Source organism: Talpa occidentalis, unplaced genomic scaffold (genome assembly GCF_014898055.3).
Source record: "Talpa occidentalis isolate TD23 unplaced genomic scaffold, MPIMG_talOcc4v2.1 talOcc4.5, whole genome shotgun sequence".
Taxonomy (NCBI): domain Eukaryota; kingdom Metazoa; phylum Chordata; class Mammalia; order Eulipotyphla; family Talpidae; genus Talpa; species Talpa occidentalis.
Window position 1 is genome coordinate 62,012,622 of NW_023604861.1, and position 24,553 is coordinate 62,037,174.

At 39.7% G+C, this 24,553-nt stretch overlaps 1 protein-coding gene across 2 annotated transcripts in view; it reads left to right on the forward strand.

Annotated features, from left to right (window-relative positions):
- The first annotated feature begins 3,052 nt into the window (after positions 1 to 3,052).
- HTR2A (5-hydroxytryptamine receptor 2A) overlaps positions 3,053 to 24,553 on the forward strand; it is a 72,372-nt gene continuing 50,871 nt past the window's right edge. Inside the window, exons 1-3 of one of the 2 annotated variants that reach the window (XM_054701469.1) lie at positions 3,265 to 3,278; positions 3,718 to 4,446; positions 7,203 to 7,403. In XM_054701469.1, the coding sequence (XP_054557444.1) occupies positions 4,038 to 4,446; positions 7,203 to 7,403 (610 nt within the window). In that variant the 5' untranslated portion in view covers positions 3,265 to 3,278; positions 3,718 to 4,037. Of the gene's footprint in view, positions 4,447 to 7,202; positions 7,404 to 24,553 lie in introns of both variants that reach the window. The other variant, XM_037528770.2, reaches the window with a different exon arrangement.

The window sequence follows — 24,553 nt, forward strand, 5'->3', positions numbered from 1 at the left end:
TACTAAAGCAATTCTGCCCAAAGTCAATTTTATTGTGAAGTTTAAAGTTGATTTAAATTCCTCTGGCAATAATTACATAATAAAGCCAGTTGTCTATAGTACTCTACGTTTATGACAAGGAAGCACTTATCAACAGCACTTATCAACTTTAGACCTATTTTCTGTTCTCTCTGAGACACATAGTTGCTACAGAGGTGACATTTCAAGGTGTTAAAACACAAGTGAAAAAAAATGCATCTCTTAGGTTGCGTGTTCTAGGAAACCAAATCTAAGATAGCCTTGTGTGTAAGAGATTTATTGGGAAAAGTTCCAGATCAGTAACTGCAGGAAAGCTAAGGAAGCAGGATTAGGCAGGGGGAGAAGTTTAACTGCAACACAGTCACAATAAAGACCTCAGGACATGATTAAAAAAGGGAAAGGGAAAAGAGGTGCAAGAAATGAGTAGAAGGGGCCATTTTGATAGTGTAAGTGGCATTAAAACATTGATGGTGGTGGGCCTCCCTGGTGGTGCAAGGGGTTAAGACATAACCTATGAAGCTATCTGCAGCCACTGCAGCACGAGTTCGATCCCTGGTCAGGGAGCTACCCACAAGGCGCAGCAGACCTCTCCTGACTCACCCACTGCTCCCTGCAGCAGTGTATTTCAGTACATCTGCCTGTTCTGCTCCCCACTCTGTCTCTGGTGAATCCTATCACCCCCCCACACCTCTGGCCTGTACCCCAATTATTGTATGCATAAATTTAAAAAAAATAAACTTTGGTGGTGGGTGCAGAGAGGCTTGTCTTCATATCATGGTATAAAGCTGAACTTACAAAATTTATGTAGTTTTGTAATATTGTAAAGCAATGGTAAATCAGTGAAATTTTATTTTAAAATTATAATACATTCCAACATACATAATTTTAACTCCCAAGTCAATCCTCTGTTTTCATTATTCCCTATTGGTAGATGAGGAAATTAAAACACAGAGAGGTTAAGTAACTTAATCGAGGCTACTCAGTGGGTGGGAGTGGGATTTACAGAGGACAAAACTTGGGAACTGAGCTTTGAGACCTGAGTAGATGAACTTTCACCAGATGGAAGCAAAGAAAGGGGGATGGTGAGAGCATTCTACTCACAGGGATCTGCAAGCACCAATTCTTAAGAACTGTCAGAAACTGCAAGTTCATCTGCAAGTAAGCTACATGTAGGGGAAATAACAAGAGTCCAGTCCTGACAGCAGCAGGGGATGGGAAAAGATAGAAGCAATGTGCCCTCTAAGGGAGAGACTGGAGGAAAGTAGGCAAAAACTGTTGGGAGTGACATCAGTTTTGTTTTTTTTAATATCAGCAAGAATATTTAAAAAAAATAAAATGACTAGCGTTTGTTAAAAGCACCCTATTAGTTGGGCATGGGGCTAAATATTTTCATGCATTATCTTATTTTAGCTTCATTACAATATTACCAGGGAGGTATTATTGCTATCCCATTTAACAAATCACAATAGTGAGACTTAAAGAGGTGACTAAATTGTCCAGAGTTCTATTGTTTATGAGTTGAGGAGCTGGGATTCAAAACTAAGGAGCTGTGACCCCAGAGCCAGTGCTCTCAGCTACCTACTCTAATGTGTGTGGGGGCCACCATCCTCCTCCATTCAGGGGTGCAAAGGGTAAGAGGATGGCAGAAAGACCAGGGAGGGGCAACTCATGTACACACATCCTGAACCCAAGAAGCCAAGAAGCTTGAGCTGCAGGCTGAGAAGAAATCTGAAACGCACCGCGCGCACGCGCGCACACACACACACACACACACACACACACACACACACCACCACCACCCCCAACACCCCCTCCCCCCACCCCCCCCCCAGCGCTTGGCACTGGAGAACAATGGAGACTTGTGAATAACAGTGGGTTATCTAAAGAGATGATGACTCCATTAAGATGGGTGATTCCAAAAAGACTGGAGGAGAGAAGCACCAGGTTGTGGGCAGGGGAAGGGAGTGAGAAGACACTGAGGTCAAAGTCACCCTACAGACAGGAGAGCCCAGTGGGGAGCTGGATAGCTTAGATGGGGGAATCAAGGAATATAAATTTCTATAAAGGTACAATCTGGCCACAAACAGCATATTGAAAGCATGAGGGTAGTGGGATTTTTTTCTAGGAAAAATGTAAAGAAAAGACAAGATGATGTAGAGAAACCTGGAAAACCACAACTATTCAGGAAGAGTTCATTTTCTCATTTGTAAAAATAAGGATATACATTTATTTGTATTTGAGTGTGTGTGTGTGTGTGTGCACGGATAAGTAAATGCCTGTAGAAACCTGAGAAGGGGTTCCTTCATAAGTAAAGCAGGGTGTCTTCCAGGATTCATGTCTGAAAAAAGCAAGTTATTCTCATCCACTTAAGAGGTTTTAATTACGTCTAGGTGGAATATTAGCAAATGAGCTAGTTGAATGATGTAGGTATTTAAGAATAAAATAATATTTTTAAAATAAAAAAACAAAACACTTTATTGCCCTAATCGCCAAAAATCTGCTTGAACCCTTTGGACCCAATTTGCCCACTGCAGTTCTTCCTTTTCAGTCCTAAGCACCGTAGCCTTTGGATGGACGCACCCCCTGCTCACAGGGCTCTCAGGATATACCATTTTCTAGCCTTATTTATGTTATTTGCTCACCATTCACCCTAAAAAAAAAAATCACAGTGCAGCTCACCTGTCTTAGGAATTGGAACAAAATTGATTTCTCCAGTTTCTCTCTTTCAAAAACAAAGGCAAACTTACCAATGTAACAGAAAGGAAAAAGAAAAAAAGGGGCAGTTTGGTCCTCCCTCCCTGGCTGTTGCTACCTCGCAGTTTCTGACACACGGATAGAGGGAGGTCTGATGTGAACGGAGGCAGCCTGCGAGCTGGTCCATTCCCGGGGAAACCACCAGTCCCCAGCGCAGGCGGCTCTTCCTACTTTCCAGTGTGATTTCTTTTGTGCGAGTCCAGAGGGGCTGGGGAGTGATTTCTGAATGTGCGCATCCTCGCCGAGGGGAGCCGCGCGGGGAGGGAGTCGGCCGGCTGAGAGGCTCCGGGCAGAGGAAGTCAGCGCCGACCACGCCGGGCTGGGACTGGCTCGACAGACACTTCCATGCAGTTTCTGAAGTCAGCAAAGCAGAAATCAAATTACTACCATATTATACGGGTGGAAGCTCAAGGAGAAGGGACTTTACATCAGCTTAATTACTGTGAGAGATGGAACCAGACACAGAACAGCGAAGTGTGTCTGACGTATGGACCCTGAAGACAAATGTAAGTTCTCATGTTCTCATGCTGCTGTATTTTATCGCTGTGTAATTTTCTCTCTGGCTTGAAATCATGCTTGGATAAAATGTAATCGTGTCAGTGAGCATTTCTAGTGTGGAAAGTTGGCTGCTAATCTTTGCTTAAGACTTCTTTTCTTTGATTAACCAAGCAACATAAAACAAGCTGAAATTCCTGGCAGCTGCTGTGGCAATTCAGCCCAAGACTGACTGAGAACTATAACCCAAAGTACATCCAATTACTATGGGATTAACATTGGATGTATTTTTAATTGACTTTCTTATTGTAGAATGCTTTCAGCGCCACAGTTTTCGGATAGCATGCTGTTTTAGTCCTGGTGTAGCTAAGGTAGCCATCAGCATAACCACCAGAATGAGATACAGCTAACAGATTCCTGGTAGTTACAAAACTTTTCTTTTTTGGCCAGGACCACATTTTTCTCCCTGAATGCTCAAAACTCTGCAACCTCTATTCTAAAAGTTCATTTGGCTTTTTTTACTGTACTTTGGAGAAAACAATGAAATCAAACAGTGGACTCTGCTAAAATTGCAAATCAGGAAGATATAAAGAGCCTTTGCACTTCTTTAACTACTATTGTAACAATGGGAGGGAAAACGCCAAGCCAAGGACCCCGGCACGTACACCAGTGTCATTGTGACTGTGTGGAGACATAGAGATGGTTGGTGAGCAGAGCCTGTAACTTGCTAGTTTTTCTACACTTCATCTGCTACAAGTTCCGACTTAGAAATGGATATTCTTTGCGAAGAAAACACTTCTTTGAGTTCGACGACAAACTCCTTAATGCAATTAAATGATGACACAAGACTCTACAATGACTTTAACTCTGGAGAAGCTAACACTTCAGATGCATTTAACTGGACAGTGGACTCGGAAAATCGAACAAACCTTTCCTGTGAAGGCTGCCACTCGCCACCATGCTTCTCCTTACTTCATCTCCAGGAAAAAAACTGGTCTGCTTTGTTGACAGCTGTAGTGATTATTCTAACCATTGCTGGAAACATACTCGTCATCATGGCAGTATCCCTAGAGAAAAAGCTGCAGAACGCCACCAACTATTTCCTGATGTCACTTGCCATAGCTGATATGCTCCTGGGTTTCCTTGTCATGCCTGTGTCCATGTTAACCATCCTGTATGGTGAGTGGCGTTAGCAACCCAGTTGTACACACTGGTAATAAAAAGCATGTGCATGCCATTAGCAGGTGAGCTGGGGCTGGGGACAAATTAAACACAGCCTCTGTTTCTAGACAAAGGTCTATCCACTTACACAACTTAATTTTTACTCTTAAAATGGGCTTTCACATATGAAAAAAATCAAGGCACCCTATTATCTGTGATCCTTGGAGAGTGTCGTGCTTTGAAACATACTCTTTATGTAGAAATTATTATAACTGCCCCCGGTACTGTCTGTCATAAAGTAATTCTTGCCTGTCATGCTGAATTTCATTGCTTTTTGCTTCTTTAAATTTCCAACTAAATATTCCAACCTTCAGGACAGAACAGTTTCATCTTTGTCACATAGTTTTCAGCACTTCTAATGGAGTGGTAAAACCTTCCCAATTACCTTGGAACATTTGCAGAGAGAATATTGGTGCAGTGGGTTTAATGTTAAAATATGCAGAATCTCCATTAGAATAAATGAATTACTCCAGTTTTAATTGTTCCCTGCTTAGAGAATCTAATTTGGAAGTGTGCCTTTGCGTTCTACCCTCAACTCTTTAAAAATGCATATGCATAAACTCCTCTAGTCTGGATGGGAGGAGGGTGGAAAACAAATGGGAATCTCGCTTGCTTCTCAACAGAGTTTGCAACAGTGAAATCTCTGGCAAGTCAGCAAATACTAGGACGACTTTAGAGGGAGCAGAATGTGATATTCTTTCCAAGTTATTAGTAATGCAATCAGATTTCTCCTTAAAAGGAGAATTTTGACGCTGCTGACAGGCACTTTGGGAGTCACCTGGAGTTAGGAACAGTTCATAAACGCCGTTTTTTAAGAGGGGATTTTTTGGCCAAGTCTGAAGGGCTTAAAAAAATAAATAAATAAATGCACCCAGCCCTGAAAAATGGGAGGAAAGGTGGTGGTGAACAACAGAAATCAAGATCAGGCACCGGTTTGCACAGGGTGATAGCAGACATAACAAGGGGAGCTACTGCTTGACCACGCAAATGTCACAGCGGGATTTCATTAAATTTGCCTGTTATTTCCCAGACATTCTGGAGAGGTTCTCGCATCCGAAAACCCCGCCCCTCTCAAAAGCAGGCTCCAGGGGTGGGGGCGGTGCGGACTTCACCGGGTTGGTCTGGGGACCAAAACCATCACAGGAAGGCGGGAGAGGAGGTGACCCCAACAGCGATTGGGGGCAGACACCTACCCAGCCAGGTTAGAAAAATAGGAACCTGCCCACTTGGGGTGCAACCACGCCCCCTGGTGGCGGCCGCCCCTTGCGCAGCCAGTTCCAGCCTGGAGCTGCACCCTACGCTGATGTGGTTCTTCTGCCTGCACAGGGCTAGGATATGCTCCCTTCTGTATCCCGCCGCCGGAAACGCAGACTATGACCCACCACCGCCTCCTTGCAAAGAACGTTCTCTAAAGGACCAACATCAGTTCCGACCAGGCTGTGCATGACTTCCCCCGAGGTGTTGCTAAGGAAAAGTCTCTCGTTTTAGCTTAAGTTCTTTGTAAATAATCAGAGTGAACCGTGCAAAGCAGGCTTGTATCTAGATCTCTTCACTTTCCGAAATACTCGCGGTGGCACTTTATAGAGAGAATGTTTCCGTTTGGAAAATATTCAGTTTGTAGATCTGAAATATCGTTAAGGAAAGGTAGTCTTTCTGATTTTTCTCTGATGCACACCTGTCTATCATTGAATTATACTGTTACCTAAACTAATTTAAATTTATTTGACAGCTGAAGCCCCCCCACACAAACACACACTAAAATAGACAGACTCAGGACACTCTGCTTATGTCCACAAGGTATATTCTATCTTGCTTACAGAACAGGTGGCCTCCTGCAATGCTCTTCACACTGGCGTCATCTCTGGAAATTTAACATTTTGATATTAGAAGTGACCTCTCTCCTCCCTCCTGCTACAGCCCTAGGGAAAAGCTCTCCAGCTACGCAGCCCATTGCCCTAAAGGAAGGTCACCAAAGTGTAGTTTCCGGCCCAGCACCACCTTGGGAACTTGTTAGAAATGAAAATTCTGCCCCACTAAATACTCAGACTCTCTACTACAGATGTCCGTGCAGCAGGTACATTATAAGAAGCCACTAAGGATACCCCTGCCCTGAAGCAATTCTCACTACAAACACCGTGGTCCTCTGCATTTCCCCTCACTTCCCAAATTTGAGTTTAACACTCAGAGCATCATTATGTAATTTTTCATTTTTATGGATAAAGATATTCCTACTCAGATTTTTAACCATTTATTCATTAACACCAATAGTATTTATTGTCATAACACTAAATGTGTGAGACTATGTGTGAGTTATAATAATGACTAAGGAATGGGTTTAACCTGGAGAATCTACAGTATATGAAAGCTATATGAATAATGACAGCACACTGTCAGAGGGGCACAAAATACATCCTAACTTCTGAGTTAAGTCATTAAAAAAATAATAACCCTAAATAGAGACAACTGGAGTTGACCAAAATATGATACCTTAATTCTAGCCACGAAAAATTTTCAAACCTTGCATTCATCAGCCAGTGCAGTCTACTGTGGTTAAGTACAGTTGTTATTTGGCCCTTTGAGGTATTGCAAATATCCTGTGTTGGCTTTTGTCACCATCTATGCCTTTTCCCAGGATGGAGACTGCTGTAGCAAGGTAGAAACCTCACACCAGACAAGGCCCAGGCCAGCCACTGATGTAATTTTCTGCACTGTAGGATACCGGTGGCCTCTGCCCAGCAAGCTCTGTGCTGTCTGGATTTACCTGGATGTGCTCTTCTCTACTGCCTCCATCATGCACCTCTGTGCCATCTCCCTGGACCGCTACGTGGCCATCCAGAACCCCATTCATCACAGCCGATTCAACTCCAGAACTAAGGCATTTCTAAAAATAATTGCTGTGTGGACCATATCAGTAGGTAAGTGGGAGCAAATATTTCAGGTCCTCGTTTGAAATGACAGCTTTTGCCTTCCACGATATGTTTTGTTCCATTTTACTGCCCTGAAACCTGATGTCCTGCATTTATTGTTTTGTGTTACAAAATCTGTTACACCATTGTAATAACCAGGTTAGTTTTAGGATAGAAAAATCTGCTAATGCCACTGACTGGCAGTTTAAATATGTATCACTTCACACAGGTAAGACTGTACATACCAATAGAATCAAAACTGGGAATAACTGCAGCAGCCACTTCCAAATACAATTTCTTTATCTCATACTTTCAAATTCTACTCTAAATCCTAAGTACTCTACTTCCTAGAGACCTAGACATTTATAATCACTGGACTTTTGGTTGATGTAAGGAGATTGACACACATACACAGAGAACACAAAGCTTCTGGAATCTAGGGAAAATAGCAGGAGCTGTTAAGTCAGAGGTTGGAAGGGGCAGGATTTGCTCAGGACCAGGGCCTGTCACCCTGATAATGAGACAGGGCACACTAGAGGACTTCAGCCTACCTCCCTTAGGTTGATTACATGCACTCACTCACTTCCTGCCAATACTGATCTTTTGTCACACACCTAACAGCCAGAAAAAGCTCAGGTATTAGAAGTCAGAGGGGCAGCTCCAGGCAGCTAAACCAATTGTACCTGTTACCTCTGCAGGTGTGGTTTGTAACTAACTAGTCCCAGAGATATATTTTAAAGTTGCAAAGTTTTTCAAGCAAAAATGCTTCATCTACTTACAGCCACGTGGGTGCCAGTATCTACTAATATGAGAGATGGGATTTGATGACAGGCTTGAAATCAAGGACGTGAGTCTACCCACATCTTTGGACAGATAAAAATACAAAATCATTGCAAAAGCAATAGCCCAGCAAAAGATAATCTCTTGTTTGCCTCTTGTTTGCAAACAAAGTTCCTCTTGTTTGCCTTGCTCTTGAAACAAGTTGACAGCCCCATGTTCTAGAGAATAAAATAAGTTCAGAAAGTGTAAGGAACCAGTAAAATTGGCATATATAAAAAAAAAAAGCTAGCAACAACAATGTTGGTGTGGATGTGGCAAAAAAGGAACTATCCTACACTGCTGGTGGGAATGCAAACTGGTCCAACCACTATGGAAAGCTATATGGAGGCTCCTCAGATTACTGAAAATGGTAGTAGGGGATCCATTCTTAGGGATCTACCTAAAGGACACAAAAACATTAAAGGATACCTGCAACCCTATGTTTATTGCAGCACTATTTATAATAGGTAAGACTTGGAATCAACCAAAATGCCCCAAAATAGATGACTGGATCAAGAAGATGTGGTATATATACACATGGAATACTATTCAGCAATCAAAAAAGATAAATTCATACCAATCACAGCAACGTGGATGGAGCTAGAAGGAATTATGTTCAGTGAAATAAGTCAGAAGGAAAAAGAAAAATATCAGATGATTTCACTTATAGGAGGAATATAGAGGAACCAAATAAGGAATCGGGGAAAAATAATAACAATAAAAACCACAACAAAACAAACCAAAAATAAACAGATAACTATAAATCAGAGATATTCTGCAGGGGAGGGGGAGGGAGAGAGATCAAAACGAGGGCAGGAAGAGCATAAGGGACTATGGTGATGGAGCACGGGTGCATTGTTGAAGGAAATTCTATGGGGACTACACCTGAGAAAAGAAAGCAACCATTGTACAAAAATGAGTAGTGACATAAAATATATGTAAATAAAAAAATTTTAAAAAAGAAAGTGTAAGGAACAAGAGCATAAAAATGTTTTCATAGTGAGCTGGTTGCCTCTCCAACCAGTGGCAGTGTTAGAACTCTGGACTTCTGTCCGCAGACCTGCTCTTAATGTTGAATGCATCAGCTTCCTTAGGAAATGCCAAGAAAATGCTGTGGCTTCTGGGCCTGTGCAATGATGGATTCATTATCCTAGGAGCAAGAGAATATAGAACTAGTGGTTCTCAATTTCAGCTGTAGATAAGAATATCTGGGAACATTCTGAATTTAATGGTTCAGGTAGACCAAGTACTCCAAAGTGGCAGCCAAGATTGAAAACCATTGAAATGACTGTCAAAGAAGAACACAAAGTTAGTCAAAGAAAGCAAAAATAATGCAAATGAAGAAAAGTTATTGCCATGTTTACTGTAGTTTACTCCTGCAAACCATCCCATCAGTGAGACAGATGCTGGGAGGGTCAGCCATCTTTTACCTCCAGCCATACTGACTTCCCTGTCTTACTTAAGCTTAATAATAGCAGTAGTAGTCAGGGATATTTCTGAGGAACAACTTCAGCCCATTAGTGTAAAGAGTACCTTACAAAATGTAATCTATAAATTGTATACAACTGGTAATTAACCCTGGTCATTCTGACTCCAAAGCCAAGCCTTTTCTACTGCCCAATAAAAATAGCTGCCTCATGCTCCTTCCAGCTATCTCTCCAGGAGGCAAGGAGGTGAAATTGGTTAGGTGTGCTGCTCAGAGGTGACCATTTCTCCACGTAGCAAAATTTCTGTTTTGTCGCTATTATGTCCTTGGCACTGATATCCCAAGTGAATAAGCTATGCATCTAGAGATTCCCATAATATGGTAGGGGAGATTGATAAGGAAACCCAGGAAAAGCAGAAGTTACATAAGCTCCATACCACAAGCCTGTAGATGTATGGTAGAGGAGGGGCCAGCTGGGCAACAACAAAAAAGAATAAATTCCAATGAAGGGCCTTTAAGGGCTTATTCTCCTAAATTTTCTCTAGTGCTTCCCTTTCTATTGTCATTTTATTTATTGTTGTGGTTTTACATTTAGTTCCTTGGACCAGTTAGAATTTGTTTTTATCTAGGGTCTAACTTGTTTTCTTAAAACAATGATTAAAACCTTTCAGCATCTATTGGTCAGTTTCTCCCCTTTGATTTATTGATATATTTCATTTCCTTGATAGAGTTCCAAATACTGAACTTCCCTTTCATACCTGAAATATACTCATAAATAAAATTGAATTTGGATGACTTTGTTAGTTGATGTATTATTCTCACAAAGTTCCTTTTTCTAGTTTCATTAAATAAATGTGAAAGATTTTATCTTTTTCTTTTTCTTTATGGTCTTGATGTATGTTCTTAAAAGTTTATGTAGAACTTAAAATAGTTATAAATCTCTCTGATCCTGGTGTCTTTTCAAGAGATATTCTAATCTCTTCAATAGTTATTTAAGTTACATTTTCTATCTCATTTTCAGTTAATAACTGCATGCAAATGTTAAGCAGGTATCTTTAACACTGATTTTTTATAATTATTAAACATAATATCACTTGCCCTAAAGTCTGTTTCATCTGATATTAGTATAAACTATGTGGCTTTCTTTTGGTTGTTATATTCTCAAGGTATCTTATTATCCCTGGTTGCTGTCAAACTTCTGACTTAAAGTAGCTTGATAAATACATTGCTTGTGAGCAATATAGAGTTGTCTTTTGTCCAGTTAATCTCTCTCTTTGAATTGGAACATTTACTCCATTTACATTTAATATAATCCAGATAGCTGGGTTTAAATGTACCCTCTTACAATTTTCCTTATATTGTCCCATTTACACTATATACCATTTTCTATTCTTGCCCTCTTTGGGGGACTAACCAAGAATTATGGATAACATATGGGTTAACATTCATTATGGATAACATATGGGTTATCCATTCTTTTAAATCATCTTAGTAATTACAACATTTAATTTTAATCTAATAGAGTTTATTATTTGTCCTACTTTTGGGGTAGGATAAAAACCTTAGAAGATTTTTATTTCTGTTTACCTCTATTGTCTTTTAATTTTTTCTGTTTTTTAATTCTGTTGTCTTTTTTAAGCCCTTGAAAAATCATTATAAATGTTCAACTCATATTTTCTTACATATTTGATGCCCTATTACTATTTTTTGTCATTTTCATGATTCTACCTGGGTTCATATATTCCTAATTTCTGAAAAACTTTTAGAACATCCTATTTTTTTCTTTTACCTTTAAGTATTTTAGACATTTTGACCTTAGTTTATAAACATATTTTTGCTCAGAATTCAAATTTGGCAGTTGTATTTTTTTTTTTTTTTTTAATAGTAAGGTTTTTTTTTTTTTTTTTTTTTTTATAGAGGCATGCTTTATTTATTTGTTTGCTGGTTTCTTTGTTTGTTTTGTTTATACATGCACTGGGTACAGTCAGAAGCGCGGGAGGGCGAGAGAATTCACCAGAGCCAGAGCGGGGAGCAGAGCAGGCAGAAGGACCGAAGTACACTGCTGAGGGGAGCAGCGGGCGGCAGGAGAGGTCTGCGCGCCATGTGGGACCCTCCTCCGGTGGCCGGGGAGCAGCCGGGGATCGAACCGGCGCCGCAGAGGCCGCGCGCAGCTTCGCAACCCAGCGCTCAACCGCTGCGCCACCGGGGAGGCCCTGGCAGTTGTATTTTTAAGCAATATAAAACTGGCCTTTCAAGTTTTCTAGCTGTCAAACTTGCTGTTCTTTAGAAACCACTATCTTAGTACATCTTGCTACTTTAAGATTTTTTTTCTTTGTCTATGTGTTATAGAAATTTAACTGTGATGTGCCCAAGTGCAGGGTTTTCACACTGCATGGTGTTGTCTATTGGTTGTTAAATTTGTGGTTCATGCCTTTTGTCGGTTTGAAAAACCTCATGACTATCTTTTCAAATATTGTTTTTGCCTTATCTTCCCCCTACCACCACCACCTCCTTTCTGGACTCCAATTTCATGTATGATAGACCCTTGTTTCTTACAGCTCAAATAGTTTTCTACATTTCCACCTTTTTCTTTTTCTTCTTACTTTAACGTGGATAATTTTACTGACTTTGTTCCTGGATTATTAATGCTCTTATCAGCTACATTGAGGTTACTGCTAAATCCATCTTTTATATTCTCAATTTCAGTTATTATATTGTTAATTCTAGAATTTCCACTTGATTTTATTTATACATTCTAGTTCTTTGCAGTAAATCTTCATGATTTTATCTATTTTCTTAAACATTAATCACAGATATTGGACATGTGAATTACCTGGGGATTTCTATTTTCTGGAAAATTTTTCATCTTGGTTTAGTCATTTAGTTTACCTAATAACTTTTACCAAGTAAATTTTTGGATACTCTGTTGATTTTTCCTCTAAAGACGGGTCCTTCAGCAAACAATCAGTATAGGTTTCCTAGCCCAGTCAGGGATTGCCCTTACTTTAGGCTGAGTTATGGTAAACACGACCTATTTTACTTTACCCTCACACCTAAGGTATATTCCTCCATGGTCCTAAATGCCAGTCTGACATATTCTCTATTTTTGATAATTTTGAAGTCCAATTTTTGTATTCTTGGAACCATAAGAGTGCTGGTAACTCTTTTTAGCTATTCAACCTCAATCTGTCCATCTAACCGGCAAAAATCTTGAAAGTAAAGGCAGCAAATACAAAGACCTTACTTTTTGTTCTTCCTTTCACTCCAGAATCTTAACTACTCATATTCTGGCTACTATGGTATCTCTAACATAATTTTTTATCTTCCTAACACCCTGGGACAAGATTTTGAGTTTTGAATTGTTTTATTTGGTGTCAACATTACCATGTCTTCTCATTTTTGTTTGATCTTTCTATCTTGTATCCTTTGTTCGTTTTAAATTTATCTTTGCTTCTTTGCTTTATGTTTATTTTTTAAAAAGATTTATTTATTTATGCATACTAGAATGGGGTACAGGCCAGAGGTGTGGGGGGGGGGCGGTGGTGAGAGGATTCACCAGAGACAGAGTGGGGAACAGAACAGGCAGATTGACTGAAGCATACTGCTGAGGGGAGCAGTGGGCGAGTCAGGAGAGTTCTGCTGCACCATGTGGGTGTCTCCCTGGCCGGGGATTGAACTCGTGCGGCAGTGGCTGTGGACAGCTTTACAGGTTGCGTCTTAACCCCTTGTGCCACCAGAGAGGCCCTATGTTTATTTGCAGAAGTGACTTACAGGTGGATTTTTTTTTTTTTAACAAATCTCAACATGTTAACTAATAGCAAAATTCAGCCTGCCTGCATTTACCATATTTGACATGATCAGCTTTATTCTTCACATCTTGCTTTTGCCATATATTTTTCTTTGTAACAATTCATTTTTCCCCATTGCATATATTTGTGATTTGTACAATGTCTTCATTACCTTCACCACATCCCAATTAATCTGACTTTCTACTTGACATTTTAATTCCCTCATAATTATTGTCATTCCAAATAGTCATTATGACACTGGTATTTTTACTAACATCTAAAAAATAATCCCAGTAAGAGGTTTCATTTCCTCATTCACTCTGAAATCCAACTCATAGTTTTTTTTCCATAATTTTGAAATAACATTGTAGTGCAATATATATTTTAAAACAAGTCAAAAAATGCAGAAGTCCTAGTGAGAAATATGATAATTGATTACATAAAACATTTAACATTTTATATGGCTAAAAATCAAGACAAGAAAGATCAAAAGAAAAATATTTCAATGTAGATGATAACAGACCAAGAGTTGATATCATTAAAGTAAAAAGGCAACTATAACTTTATAAGCAAAAACAAAAAATAACAATCCAATAAGAAAAGATATAGGTAAGCTATATGAACACTCATTTCACAAAAACATAATTTGAAATGGGCAATAAAGCTCATGAAAACACGTTCAGCCTCTTTAACAGTCATGGATATGTAGTTTTAAACAATGATGCAGCATCACTCTTCACCCATATGATTGGAAAAATTAAAATGAGTGAAAACATCCAGTGTGGTTTTGGATATTATGCCGTATATATTTTCATATCCTGTAAGTGTGAATATGAACTGTTTGTTCTTGGACAATCTCATAGAATTTATTAAAATTCAAACTATTAATCCTCCTTGAGAGGATCTGTTTTACAGAATAACTTAGGTATGTGTAAGAATCTTTGATAGAGCAATTTTGGGGAATAACCAAAAAGTAGAAGATTGGGCTGGGGTTGAATACATCCCATTAGTATCGAAATTACGGTGTATTTTACAACTCCTAATTACTGAGTTGCATTTGATATTCAACTGGAGAAATGTCCATGACATTTCTAATTGCACAAAAACAAGTTTCATGGTAATATGCATGGTCTTGGTCCATTCAAGTAAAATGGCAAAAATAATAATATACAGGGATATTTACATGTTGACACTCAGGTTTGAAAAATTCCACATTTGTCAAAAGATGAAATTATAATGTTAGTGTGTTATATTTTTCCTTATATACTTTGTATAATTTTATTGGTTACAAGTACTACTCTAATGTTGATAAAGTGCCTTCGATGATCAAGAATGATCATTGGGGGGGCGGAGCAACATGGCGGCGAGGAGACGCTGCGAGTAAGATCTCCCATTAAAAAAAGTTAATAGGGAGGAAAAGCAGCAGGTCCCAGTGAGAACTGGGACACGGAAGATAAACGGACGACTCCAGCAAACTGCCCGAAGAAGAAAGTGGCCATAAAAGAGGACCAGAAGGGAGGGAAGCGCGGAACCCTGCTCCCCTCCCCCGCCCACAGAGGCGGCACTCTCCGACCCGCAGAGAGGAGGAAAACAACAAACTAAAACTGCCAACAAGAACAAACGACGCAGCAAGCGGGACTGTGAGTGGAAAGGAACTATTGCAGCCACCACACCTTGTGAACGGGAGCTGTGGAGAATTCTGCAGGATCCGCCGCGAAGGTGAGCTCCGGGCGCCATTGAAGAGAGCCCCGCCCAGGAGGAGACCAGCCCCAGCACACAGCCCCGGCCGCCCGGTAAGCCTGCGCGGAAAGGCGGCACGCTGGAAAAACAGACGCGGAGCGGGATTGCGCCAGGAAAGCGGCGCGGATTGCGCGGATCTGATTGCAGCTGCCCAGGTCCCGCGCCTGCGACCTAGGCTTGTGGGGAGATGACCTAGGCTTGCAGGGAGACGCGCAGAGGCCCTCCCGGAGTGAGCAGGAACCAGGCGCCCAGGCAGGGGAGCGGGATTCAAAAGGCGCCATTCCCGCACCACTGATCTGGGCTACAGCCCGTGTCCTGGAACTGAGGGCTTTGGAACTGAGACCCGGGGCACGAAATTAGGGGCGTGGGTTCCCCACGACGGTGGGGCACAAGGCAGACACAGCACCCCAAAGCCGTTGAGGAGTACCCTACCATCCCTGCTCTGCTCCCTGTCCCACTGGGTGGAAAATCAACTCCCCAAGGGCTCTAGGAGAGATCTCTGGCGCCACCTAGTGACTTGAAGCCAGCACAGGCTCCTGAAGGAGCTAGTGGCCAGCTGGGGAGTTAGCCCACGCTGGGCCCCTTCCGAACAAGTAATCAGAGCCCACAGGGAGAGCGAGCACCCACAGCCGGGGCAGACCAAGCGCACAGAAGAGTGTGCCTGAGACTGGACGCGCAGGGAGTGTGTCCCACATCACCATTATAGAATAGGGACATTTCTTCAGTAAAGACTACCTGCAGAAGGCTTCCTCAGGAGCCAGAGGTGAGCGGGGGAGGTTCGCCCATGCCAGACCCCCTCTGGCCTGCAGTCCAAGCCCAGAGGGGGAGCAGGAACCCACTGCCGGGGCAGACCAGGCGCACAGGGGAGTGTGTCCCCACATCGGCATTTTAGAACAGGGACCTTTATCCAGTAAAGACTGCTTGAAACTGACAGATGACTCCTGGAGGAACCAGAGGGGAGCAGAGAAGCCCACCCAAGATGCCGGCCAGTCCCAACTACACAGTGTCCCAACGCATACGGCAAATTAGAAAACAGACAGTAGGGAGGAGAAGAACCACACGCAACCTAGCAACTCTCCAGAGAAAAAGCACACCACAAAAAGAAAACCAGCCCCCAGATGGCAACAACAGTAACTTGGAAGAACTTCTGAGCCTTCCAGAAAGAGAATTTAAAATTGCTGTGATTAAAAAACTGACAGAAGTCATAAAGGAAAACAATGATAAGGGAAAAATAATCAACGATCAGAAGAATGAAATTGAGTCCCTAAAGAGGGAAGTAAAAGAAATGCAGGAGATCAAAGAATTAATGGAAGAACTAAAGAATTCTGGGAAAAGCAATGAAAGCAGAATTGATGAAATGGAACAACGAATAAGTACTCTTGAAGACACAGAAATAAAAAGAACCAAAACAGAAAAGGAAAGAGAAGTACGAAGGAAAAAGAATGAAGAAAGACTTCGGGAACTATCTGACTCCATGAGGAAAGGAAATATAAGAGTTATAGGAATACCAGAAGGAGAGGAGAGAGAAGTAGGAACAGAGAAAATATTCAAAGAGATAATTGAAGAGAACTTCCCAAATGTGAAGGAGGAGCTGAAAATTGATATACAAGAAGCAAGAAGAACACCAAACTTCCACGACGAAAGGAAAAATACAGCAAGACACATAATAGTAAAGCTCCCAAGAATCCAGGACAAGGAAAAAATAATGAAGCTGGCAAGAGGGAAGAAACAGATAACATTCAAAGGAAAGCCAATCAGGCTGACATCAGACTTCTCCGAAGAAACACTACGGGCAAGGAGAGAGTGGAGGGACATAGTCAACAGACTCCAAGAAAACAGATGCCAACCAAGAATACTCTATCCCGCAAAGCTCTCCTTCCTCTTTGAAGAAAGAATATGGACTTTCCCAGACAAACAGAAACTCCGGAATTTCATTGCAACTAAACCCCCACTCCAAAAAATACTACAAGGAGTCCTAAAGCCAGAACCTCAGAGGGACGAATAACAATGAAAGAAGGCCAAAAAAAAAAAAAGTTATTAAAAGAATAAATAAATAAAATCAAAGGAAAGACAAACACAATGGCAAATACAGATGTTAACATATCAATATTAACTCTAAATGTAAATGAACTAAACTCTTCAATAAAAAGACACAGAGTTGCAGCCTGGATTAAGAAACAAAACCCAACCTTTTGCTGTCTCCAGGAAACACATTTAGCTATAAAAGATAAAAATAGGCTCAAAGTTAAAGGATGGAAAACAATCCTACAAGCAAATGGACCAAAAAAGAAAGCAGGAACAGCTATACTTATATCAGATAAAACAGATTTCAAACTCAAAAAGATAAAAAGAGACCCCAATGGTCACTACATTATGATCAAGGGGACAATACTTCAAGAAGAAATAACACTCATTAACAAATACTCACCAAACGAAGGAGCACCAAAATATATCAGACAACTGTTGTCCTCTCTGAAAACAGACATCAGAGAAAACACATACATAGTGGGAGACTTCAACACACCACTATCAACAATGGATAGGTCAACAAGACAAAAAATAAGTAAAGAAACCAAAGCTCTAAATAAGAACCTAGAGCAATTGGGCTTAACAGACATCTATAGAACACTAAACCCCAAAAAAATGGAGTACACATTTTTCTCAAGCGCACACGGATCATTCTCCAGGATCGATCACATACTGGGGCACAAGACAAACATCAACAGATACACCAAGATTGAAATCATATCAACCATCTTTTCTGACCACGAAGGCATCAAACTAGAAATAAACCATAAAAAGAAGGCAAGGAACTTTCCTACCTCATGGAGATTAAAAACCACACTACTGGAAGACCACTGGACTAATGAGGAGATGAAAGAAGAAATTAAAAAATTTTTTGAATTGAACGACAAGGAGGACACCAATATCCTAAATGTATGGGATGCAGCAAAAGCAGTAATAAGAGGAAAATATATAGCAATAGAAGCTCACATCAAGAAACAAGAAAGAACTCAAAGAAACAACCTAATCTCGAAGCTCAAAGATCTAGAAAAAGAACAACAAAAAACCCCAAAACCAGTAGAAGAAAAGAAATAATAAAAACCAAAGCAGAAATAAATGAAATTGAAACTAAAAAAACAATCCAAAAGATCAATGAAACCAAGAGCTGGTTCTTTGAAAAAATCAATAAAATAGACAAACCCCTAGCCAGGCTCACAAAGGAAAAAAGGGAGAAAGCACAAATAAACAGGATCATCAATGAAAGAGGAGAAATCATAACGGACACAGCAGAAATCAAAAGAATAATCAGTAACTACTATGAACAGTTATATGGAAACAAGTTTAACAATCTAGAGGAGATGGACAAATTCCTACAACTCTACAATCACCCAAAGCTAGATAAAGAAGAAATAGAACACCTAAACAGACCAATTACAATTAGCGAAATTGAAATGGTAATCAAAAACCTCCCCAAAAACAAAAGCCCAGGACCTGATGGATTTACAAATGAATTCTACCAAACATTCAGAGACGAATTAGTGCCTATCCTTCACAAACTCTTCCAAAAAATTGAGAAGGAAGGGACAATACCAAACACGTTCTATGAAGCCAACATTACACTAATACCAAAACCGAACAAGGACAACACAAAAAAAGGAAAACTACAGGCCAATCTCCCTAATGAACACTGATGCAAAAATCCTCAATAAAATTTTAGCCATCAGAATCCAACAATGTATCCATAAGATAATTCACCACGACCAAGTAGGATTCATTCCAGGGACACAAGGATGGTTTAACATCCGAAAATCAATCAACGTTATCCAACACATCAACAAAAAGAAATATAAAAACCATATGATAATATCAATAGATGCTGAGAAAGCTTTCGACAAAGTGCAACACCATTCATGATAAAAGCCCTTGAAATTCTTGGGATACAAGGAACATACCTTAACATCATAAAGGCCATCTATGACAAGCCAACAGCCAGTATCATTCTCAATGGTGAAAAGCTGAAAGCAATTCCATTAAGATCTGGAACAAGACAAGGATGTCCACTCTCACCACTGCTTTTCAATATAATACTGGAAGTCCTAGCCAGGGCAATAAGACAAGAGAAAGACATCCAAGGAATCCAAATAGGAAAAGAAGAAGTCAAACTATCACTATTTGCAGACGATATGATATTATACATAGAGAACCCCAAAAACTCCACAGAAAAGCTAATTCAACTCATCAATCAGTTCAGTAAAGTGGCAGGATACAAAATCAACACGCAAAAGTCAGTAGCCTTCCTATACACAAACAATAAATCTGAAGAAGAAGAAATCAAAAAAACCATCCCTTTCGTTATTGAAACAAAAAAAATCAAATATTTGGGAATAAATCTAACAAAAGAGGTAAAGGACCTATACAAAGAAAACTATAAAACACTGTTAAAAGAAATAGAAGAAGACACAAAGAAATGGAGAGATATCCCCTGCTCATGGATTGGAAGAATAAACATTATTAAAATGGCCATCCTTCCAAAAGCAATATACAGATTCAATGCTATTCCAATCAAAATTTCAATGTCATTCTTCAAAGAAATAGAACAATTATTTATGAAATTCATATGGAATCACCAAAAACCCCGAATAGCCAAAGCTCTCCTGAAAAAAAACGAAGGGAATGGAGGCAACACACTCCCAGACTTCAAACTATACTACAAAGCCATAATCATCAAAACTGCATGGTATTGGAACAAGAACAGACATACAGACCAATGGAATCGAATAGAAAATCCAGAAATAAACCCACAGATTTATGGTCAATTAATCTTCAACAAAGGAGCAAAGACTATGCATTGGAGCAAAGAAAGTTTGTTCAATAAATGGTGCTGGGAAAACTGGGTCGCTACATGCAAAAGAATGAAGCTTGACCACTACCTCACACCATACACAAAAATCAACTCAAAATGGATTAAAGAATTAGACATAAGACCTGAAACCATAAAATATATAGAAGGAAATATAGGCGAAACACTACGTGATTTGCACATCAAAGACATCTTTACAGACACATCACCCAAATCAGTGATAGTGAAGGCAAAGATAACAGCTGGGACTACATCAAATTAAAGAGCTTCTGCACAGCAAAAGAGACAATAACAAAAACAAAGAGAAACCCCACCGACTGGGAGAACATTTTTGCACACAACACTAATGATAAAGGACTGATCACAAAAATCTGCAAAGAGCTGATGAGACTCAACAACAACAAAGAAAATAATCCTGTCAAAAAATGGGCAGAAGAGCTAAAAAGAAACTTCTCTGAAGAGGAAATGCAAATGGCCAACAGGCATATGAAAAAATGTTCAACATCACTTGTCATCAGGGAAATGCAAATCAAAACTACCATGAGATACCATCTCACACCAGTGAGAATGGCACATATTAAAAAAACTAGCAACAACAAATGTTGGCGAGGGTGTGGAGAAAAAGGAACTCTCCTACACTGTTGGTGGGAGTTCAAACTGGTCCAACCACTGTGGAAAGCTGTGTGGAGATTTCTGGACCTACTAAACATAGAGCTTCCATATGATCCAGCAATTCCACTCCTAGGTATTTACCCAAAGGACACAGAAACATCAATTCCAAAGAACACCTGCACCCCTATGTTTATAGCAGCACTGTTTACAATAGCTAAGCTTTGGAAACAACCCAAATGCCCAAAAATAGATGACTGGATCAAGAAGATGTGGTACATATATACCATGGAATATTACTCAGCATTCAAAAAAGATAAACACATGCAATTTGCAGCAACATGGATGGCGCTGGAAGGGATCATGCTCAGCGAAATAAGCCAAAAAGAAAAAGAAAAATACCGGATGGTCTCACTCATAGCAGGAATCTAGAAAACTTAAATAAGGGACCAGGAAAATGAATAACTATAAGAAAGTGAAAATCAAAATCAACAAAAAACTATGAACCAGAGACACTTTTAGGGGGGCAGGGGCGGGAGGGGAGGGATTGGGGTCAGAATGGGGGCGCTGCAATTGTATGGGGAATATAACAATAAAATTTATAAAAAAAAAAAAAAAAAAAGAAAAGATTTTCATCATAACAAGATCAACAGAAAAAAAAAGAAAAAAGAAAATTGAGGGCACTGAAAGCTGAAAGAAAATTCTGATCCTGCCTAAAGTCTTCGCCCTTTTCCTCATCAGAGAAGCAATCACTGGCCTGTGTTTTATGACCTAGAAGTTGGGGGCTCTTATCCAGTTCCAGGTTTATCAGCAAACAGGTTCTGGCTAAGAATCTCATCTTTACTCTCAGTCAGGATGAGCTCACCCCCCTTGGTGTGTCATGGAAAACTCCTCTGTCCCTCATGCCCCAGTTCCCAAAACAGGATAAATATTCCTGGACTGCCCCGTTATTCTTTGGAATTTACAACCACGTGAAGTCTCCATAGGCATGTTATTAATTGTTTTTCCTTTACTGACTCATCTGGTGCTGTTCTGATGACTCGTCTGGTCTGAGAAGAACCCAGAGGGGTATGGGATGATTTATTTTGCACCCCAGCAACATCTGTGACTTAGTTCTCACACCTGTGCCTAGTAGTGACCTATAATGGCATTTTCATTTTTTTGGATTACATTTTGTTTTTGCTTTGTCCTGGAGATGAAATTGATACTTTTAATTTTAATTGACTTTTACTTGTTTATTTTACTTAGGTTTTCATAACTCTATTTTTGTTTCTTCCACGAGTTTATAATGGATTATAAACCTGCCTGAACGCAGTTCTCCACAGGATCAGATGCTCATTCATTTGTTCACCAAATCAGTAAATATAAAGATTTATGGCAGACCCTTCTCCCTTCACATCCCTTCTCTATCCTCCCTCTCTCTTTTCTGCCTCTCTCTCCCTCTCTCTCTCTCCCTACTTCTCTTCCTCCCTCTTACTTTCTATCAAGAATCAAGCAATTTAATGCCTGAGCTTACAAGATAACGCTGGGTCATAATAGTAATGCCTGCTTGAATTGAGCTCAGAAGGGAGCCTATAGTCTTATTATTGGATACAGGAAAGTTCTATTGACCTTCCTGCTTTCAGCTCAGCGCTTCTCACCAAACATCCACTGTGACTGTTACCTCACTCTGGAAAGTTCTGGTTTGCTTTCTCCATAGAACAAGTCTCTCCCCCATTTAGGTAAATGATATCACATTGGGATCTGGCTGCTTCATACACATACTGGCATCCGCTTGCCCATCGTTGCCTACCCTAGTCCCTTTGCTCTTTCGGGATCCCTTGTGACTCCAATCCCTGAGTCCTCATGAAGGACCATGGCATGGGTTGGTTTGCTTCTCAGTCGCTACTACACAAATATATGTGATTTGTATTCACAATCCTGTAAATTTCCTTATCTGTTGACAGCAAAAAAAAAAAAAAAAAAAAAAAAAAAAAAAAAGAATGATCATTGAATGATCATCAAATGGTAGCCCACAGCATGGAAGACTGCTTCTTGGAGGAGGTAGCTGATAGTCACTGTTTGCTAGAATCTAACAAATAGTGAGTTTGTCACATTACACAAGATCACTCAAGTTTTTTTGCACTAGGTGTTTGAGATTTGCTGCTTCATTCACCCTGCTTGCTGCTATCACCTTGGTCATTTCACTGCTTGCCAAGGCTTCCATCTAATTCTGAGAGAAATGAACATAATTACAAATCAATTGAGTTTTCCATTTGTGAACTTATCTGGGTAAAGAGGTGATGACAGAAAAGATTGAAGCACTGGGATTCTCTGTGGATGTCATTTTCCCTTAATAAACCTAATTCCCCTGATCAGAGGTAACTATGACTTCAGTACAACTATAAAATGAGCAAACCCTTTCTTCTTGATGATTGCCTTGCTAATGCCCTATGAGGACAGAAAACGATGCTCCTTTATTCCAACTGTCTGTAGCATGTAAAGGTATAGATCAGATAGAAAGAGTGAAAATGATTATTTTCACATTGTCATATTCTGACAGCCAAGTAAAGACACCAATTAAAGATTTTTTTCTTGTACTTATTTCAGAAATATATGTGCAGTTATAGAGTAATTTTGAAGTATCCTGGGTCTAAATTGGGATATTTTTTCCCTCAAGCTAAGCATGACCATGTATTTTCTGAATTATTACTATTGTAATAGAAAAGGCAAACTGGTCTCATTTATTCAGAGCCTTCGCCCTCACAAACTGACACCATTCACAAAATGGCAAAAAACATTAAGGTCACTGGGTCCAATTTCTTGCCTTCAGGCAAGTCAGAAACTCTCCTTCTATATAGGAGGAGGCTCTACAGGACAGTGAGAATGATCATTTTAATTGCTTTATTACATACAATTTTGAGTATTACATACAATTTTTAACATCTTTTGTGCTTATAAACAAATCTATATTTTGCTTTCTATTGTTGGTTGCTCATAGTTTTTGCTGTAGAACTTTGTGGTTATGAGCAAAATGTTTGGAGCCAGACTATCTTGCTCTGTCCTTGTAAGCTGTGTGGCATGACCTTGGGCAAAGTTATTTAACTTTTGAGGCTTATGTTCCTGATGAATAAATGATGATAGTAACAGAACCTATATTACAGGGCGATTTTAAGGAGTAAGTTTGTCTCATATAAAGTGTTATGTAAGTTTACAACCTATTTGAACCCTTTTCTTTAAGGTTCTTGTTTTTGTTTTTCTGATCTTGTAAAATAGCGGGATTAGCTCTGGTGTTATCACAGTTTATCTACATATCTACATAATCTTAAAGTGCTACTTGTCCCTTGACATTGCTTATAGGTTTTTTTTCTCCCACAGAGTTTTTATTTTTATAAGATCCTATTTATAAGTGTTCTTTTCTTTTATGGCTTCTGAATTTTAAATCATTTCTAAAATTGCCTTTTCCCTTACAAAGTTATAATATTTTCACCCATAACTAATTACTTTTGTTTTCCACATTTAAATCTTTGAATCATTTAGAATTTAATATAGTTTATTTTTTTCTACAGTTACCTGTTGTACCATTAATTTTCCCCATTGATTGGACCACCATCTATGTGGCATTCTGATTACCCACATGTATTTGGGGTTACTTCTGGACTTTTCTATTCTATCGATGCAGTCTATTCATTCACCTATAGGGTTGCCTATTTAATGCCATTATCTCTTAGGTCTGGTGCTCCCTCAGTGTTCTTCTTTCTCAGACTTTTCCTGACCATTTTCATTTGTATCTCTATATTAGTTTTGGAAATCAGGGTTTTTTTTCCAGAAAATTTATTGTAATTATAGCTTTATAAATCAGTTTTCTAGACCTTTTGGTTGGCATACGTGTGTGTTCTTTTGGTCCTGCTTTTCTATTTGAGTGTTTGTTTGT